Here is a 5,942-nt window from a genome sequence, read left to right on the forward strand (position 1 = left end):
CTCTGTTGTTTTGTGAGTCGTTTAGTCGTGTTTTTGTTGTCTGGTATATTTTTCCGTCATATTTGTGTATTATTGTTGTGGTTTTGTATGTTTTTTGTTTATTTGTAGTCGTAATTTTGTTTTTCTTTTGTGTGTTTTTGATGTCATGTTGTGTGTTGTTGAGGTAGTGTAACTTCCCAGTCACTTTTTCAAACAAGAGGTCGCAAAATCCCCAGTTCCGAGTTACCTGGAACGCATCAATAGTCAGACTGCAGCTCATATTTCAGCGTCTACTGCCCTCTGGTGGCTCAATCATCACATTACATCCTCTGAGGAAACAACTGGTAGAAATGTGTCTTAAAACAAAATACAAAGGTATTCAAAGTTTTTATTCACCAGGAGGAAGCTGTTGATCACATGTTCACTTAATGGTTTTATCTTTAAATAGCTTCAAAAAACGTATCAAAAGTAAAAAAAACTTTTTTATCTTACGCCGTGTGTTTAAAAAACTAAATGTGAGAAACAAATGTTTCTTGTGCTAACTCTTGGTGTGCGTGTAAACACTTAAAGTAAGAATAAAAATATAAAACACTTTGGGCTGAAGACTACTTTAATTTGTTCTTATTAAACCTTTATTAAAGCAGAAAAAAATAAATCCCTTTTTTAAGTAAACATGCTCATTTTCACCCAAAAAAAAAACCTTAAAATAACTTTTCTGAACAGTTTTCTTCCTGAAAGGGGGAGTAAATAAACCCACTGCGTTTCAAACTAATGAGGCTGTAACTGGTGTGTGAATGTTTTATTCTGTTAGAGCCAGAGAGGAACAGTTTGTGCTTGTAAAGACACATTCTAGTGATTCCGAGGAGGAAAATGCCATCAGAGGAAGTCCTCATGGATCTGTTTACCATCATTTCCAAACAGCGTGATCCTCCGTCGCTCTGAGGAGCAGCTGAACAACAACAGGTGAGTCTCAGTCACTCTAGAACGTTTGATACAACACCACTACAGGAGGTGTCAAACTCATGGTTCGGGGGCCAAATATGGCCCTTTAGAGTAGTGGCTCTCAACCTTTTCATCCCACGACCCCCAAAATGTATATTTAGTCATTTTAAAGATGAAAATCCTTGTTTTAATTGGAAATAAAATGGGTTCAAAGTGACCAAAAATGGTGAAATGGGTTTAAAGTGTCAATATTGGAACAATTAGTTTAAAATGAAAAATAATTGCCATGATAAATTGTGAACGTGGTAAAATTGGAAAAGATAATCATGAATTATGGTGAAAAGAGGTTAAAAGTGACAATAATGGTCAACATATGTGACATTAGGTGTAAAAGTGGTAGAAAGTGTTTATAAGTGCTGAACATGTCTGGAAAGTGGAAAAAATGTGTAGAAAAGTCATTAAAATGTGACGTAGAAGTGTCAGAAATGGAAGAAATGTAGCAAAAATACATTAAAAGGAGCAAAAATATGGCAAGAGAAAGTGATGAAAATAGATTCAAATATGGTGAGTTTGGTGTAGTTGAAGAAAAAATATAAAAATAAGCAAAAATGGCTTAAAAATTGTTAGACAATACTCTTAGTACCTTAAAGGCATCTGATGACCCCCTCCCAGTGTCTTGTGACCCTAAATGGGGTCCTGACCCTAAGGTTGAGAACCTGCTTTAGAACACCCACCTCGGCTCACAGGAGAAAATTTAAAAAAAATTTAATTTTTCCAAAATCCTGCAATTTCCTCAAATTATTAAACAAAATTTGACCAAATTAAACAAAAATTGGTAACAAAATGAAGTAAATTTAACTGAATTTAGGTTTAAAGTCACTTATTGCTTTAATATTTCATACTGTACACATAATATCTAGATGTTACATTAAAGCTGAAACTTAAGATCAAAGTGTTCCGTATTCGTCCCCTGAACTAAAATGAGTTTGACATCCCTGATTTAAATCATTTGATCAGTTTAATAAATATCATTATTTATGAAACAATAAAATGCTAAACAAGCAGATATTTTCCTCTTTGTCCGTGAGGGATTTAAACTCATTTTTATCACAAAGTCTCAACATAATCCGGTAAGAGAACAGCTCAGTGTCACACTGTTGGGTCCCGACCCACGTGTTGAGAACCTGTGAACTAAACAACAGGAGAGAGTGTTGTTTTTATCAGATGTAAATACTGCGCACTGATTGGTCAAATTAAATCCTCCAACAGAAAACGATCCGTAACGGTGACGTATGAAAGGTAGAAAAATGAGAAACGGTAAAACATGCAGCGACGCGTCGTCATGACGACGGCGTTAAAAGGTGGAGACGTGTGAATAGAAAAGGTGGAGGAGGTTCTAAGAGTCTGGCTCCAGCTGTTCCAGCTGTTCCAGCTCCCGCCGTAGGGCAGTGATACGGCCCAGCTTCTCCAGCTGGTCCTTGGTAGCCTCCTTGATCTCCCCTGAGTCCACTTTCTGCTGCAGCTCCTCTGCCTGACGCAGCTTCTTCTTCACGTTCTTTATCTTCTTGGCTGTGTCTGTCGTCGTTGCCGCGGCGACCGTTTGCTCCTCGCTGACGGAGAGGTTTTCTACCGCCTCGTTTACCTGCTCCACGTCTGCGTCCTCCTCTGGCTCCGCCCCCTGTTGCTGCTGTTTCCTCTTCTCTTTGCGCTTCATGTTGCGTTTGGCTGACTTTGAGAGGCCGGACGTGTCTGCGTCGCTGATTCCAGGGATTTTCTCCTGCTTTGACGAAGCGTCTGAAGGACTGAGTCCAGGAGGAAGGTCGGGTTTACTTTTGAAGAACTTCACGTACTTGTTTTCATACCTGGAAGTCAAAAACATTTCAAAAACATGTTTAAAACACACAGCGAGAAACTATTTTAATCAATATAAAAACTGATCATTTTTAACTTTTATGTCAACAGAATGATGGGAAAAAAGAGCTGACTTAACATAACTGTAATTGAATTAGCCAAACTCAACTTAATTTAAACTAACGTATCTAGGCTGAATTGAACTTAAACTGACTTAACTTAGGAAAACGTATCTTAATTTTACTAATGTAACTTATCTTAACTAATTTTTCTTTCTCATCAAATCTGAACTTAGCCAAACCTATCTTAACTTAAACTGACTTAACTCAGCCAAACTTAACTTAGGCAAATTCATCTTAACTTAAACTAACATAATGTTATTTAAGCCAAACTTACCTCAATTTAACTTAAGATAATTTAACGTATCTTAGCTGAACTCAACTTATGATTTAACATAGCCAAACTTATCTTAATTCTAACTTATCTTAACTTACCTACCTTATAATTATTTGTTTGATAGGTATGTTTCTTATTTGCAAAACAAACACTTGGTTTGTGAACAACATTTTGGAAAATAAATACACTATTGTACGAGACAGCCACAAACATTTAGATAATAAAGGATAAATTAATTGGGTAATCTTTAGATATAGATATATTTATTTATTATTTTTTAATATTTTTGCACTATTATTTATGTTTGTATATATATTTTTTCTTACTGTGTGCTCTTTTTTTAATTGTGCTGCTTTCTATACTATTCTATAACTTTTCATATCAATAATTAAAATCTAAGTATTTCGGTGGTTAAAACAAAGTAAAATGAAAAGGGTTAAACATGTTTTTGATTGATCTGCTACTGCCACTCGTTACTTTTCCACATGGAGACTAAAGATGGTTTATCAGCTTGGTTTCACATTCCATTAAGAACCCATTTTTGATAACTAACGATTATAGATTATTGGTTCCCACAGAGTTAAAGTGTAAACACAGACTTGTCGTTCTTACACTGGGACTTCCTCCTGAGGAACGTATCCGTCCTTCACTCGCCGTGGTTTCCTCCACGTGCCGTCAGGTCTCTGAGTGGCGGCGATGTACTTCCCTTAAAAAATAAACACAGAGAAAACATGAGTCAGCAATTTCTTCAGGAGGGTTAAACTAATCTGAGTCTAAAATAAACCCCACTAAGAAATAATCTAAAGAACAGTAAGAGAAAACATTAGACTTTTTAGCCCTGCAGTGTAAAAAAAAAAACAAAAAACTACAGGAAACAGTAAAACAGCAAAATAAATACATAATCAAAAACACATTTTACACTCATTTGCATTTACAGTAAATTGTATTTTATTTGGTAAGTTTGTAAATAAAGGACAAATTTTCTAATGTTTCCAATTAATAGTGTCTTTAAACACAAGTATCAAGTGATGTCCATACATTTAATTTCACAATTCCATTCATTAATCAGCAGTTTTTAAATCCACAATCTCTGAATAAATTCATTCTAAAGTGATTTTTAAAAGAGAAAATGTCTCCAAAAATCAAATCTTCATCAGGAAATACTAAAAATAGAAAAATAAAAAAATGAATTTGTTTTTCTCATTTTCTTGATTAAATCTAAACTGCTCACTGATAGAGAATAAATGTTCAACATTTTAGTTAAACAAATATCAACGTTTCATCACCATCAGATAAACAAAAACTGTTTGTGAAAGAATTAAAGTTTACAGTTTAATTGGATCTGTTTAAACTGGTAACAAAATAGATGAGAAATATAGAAATTGTTGTGTTACAATTAAAAATGTGCAAAATTCAGAAAGTGATGCTATGATAAGTGGATGACAACATTAGCTTCTGTGCTAATCATATTATCTTAATCTATCAACAATAAATAACACTACAGAGTCTGATTGTTTACTTTTTGAATCTTTTAAACATGTTGGCGCTGAGCAGACAAAAATCTGACTTATGTGACACAACACGACATGAAAGCCGAATGAAAACATGCTAACTGCTATTAGCCACATGCTAGCAATCATTAGCACATCTTGAAATTAGATGAAAGGATGAATATAGAGGGAAAATATGTTTAAAAGCACATTATGTGCAGTATTAACGTCATAAATGTGCTGTCGTGTTGCTGTTTGTAAAGAAAAAGTCGTTTTATTCCGTGAATGAAACGTACCGGCCTCGTCCGTCACGTAAGGGGTTGCCATTTCGGAGGCTAAAGCCGCTTCTCTCTACAACCCGTATTTTTTCCACAAAAACGGGCTTTTAATGGCTTTAATACCGAAAAACCCCGCGACTACAGACGTAAAGTCATCGGTTCAAAACCCGCTGCATTGCTCGAAGAGTGAAGAGTTCAAAGCAGCGCATGCGGGCAGATGCTCAAAGAGAGGCGGGCAGTACGAGAAGCCGAACCGAGCGCACCCCGTTCTGTAACCCCGGATGTGACGAATTAGAATCCGGGTTGCCAAATTTAGCTGATAAGACGCTTTTTCCTTCACACAGAAGGTAAAATCTGTTATAATTTTCACATTTTCACGAAGTTATATTAATTCATGAATAAGAAATAAATAAATGTTGTTGTTGTTGTTGTTATTGTTTATAAATAAATAATTAATCACAATTTTAACACATTTAATTTCTCTAACATGTTTTTTTTATTTTTTTTTTACAACAGTACAAACAAAAAAACATATTTTCTCATTGCATATTTGTGTATGATTTGAATATGTGCGTAATATAAATGTCTGAGATATTTGTATATGTAAAACAGGCTGTATTTGTATGACAGGTATGTTTCCTATTTGCAAAACATAAAGCAAAACATATATATATATATATATATATATATATAATATTGTAATTAATGTTGGTATTTATTCTTCCTTTTTACTGTCTGCTTTTGTTTAATCGTTTGGCTGCAACAACTGAATTTCCTCTCTTTTCTATTCTATTTTGTGACTTTTTATTTTGTAATCATGACATTTTATCTAACCAATTGGTTGTAGAATCTCAAAATTAAGACGTGGATGTTTAAGATTTTATATCAGTGAAAAAAGGCTTTCTTAAATAATCAAACAGAATCCAGTGTAAATGGTATAGTGGTATAATATAATATAACGATGATTCCCAGTTCTTACTTAAAACGGGGCTTGTCTGCGTCCAAC

General features: G+C 34.4%; 1 protein-coding gene across 1 annotated transcript; it reads right to left on the reverse strand.

Annotated features, from left to right (window-relative positions):
* Positions 1-1,427: 1,427 nt before the first annotated feature.
* pym1 (PYM homolog 1, exon junction complex associated factor) lies at positions 1,428-5,202 on the reverse strand. Its single transcript, XM_028453440.1, has 3 exons — positions 4,955-5,202; positions 3,781-3,874; positions 1,428-2,783 (listed from the first exon to the last, which is right to left on the reverse strand). The coding sequence occupies exons 1-3, from the start codon at positions 4,983-4,985 to the stop codon at positions 2,318-2,320; spliced, it is 591 nt and encodes a 196-aa protein (XP_028309241.1). The 5' UTR covers positions 4,986-5,202; the 3' UTR covers positions 1,428-2,317.
* Positions 5,203-5,942: the final 740 nt, after the last annotated feature.

The sequence above is a fragment of the Gouania willdenowi genome, chromosome 7 (genome assembly GCF_900634775.1).
Source record: "Gouania willdenowi chromosome 7, fGouWil2.1, whole genome shotgun sequence".
Taxonomy (NCBI): Eukaryota; Metazoa; Chordata; class Actinopteri; order Blenniiformes; family Gobiesocidae; genus Gouania; species Gouania willdenowi.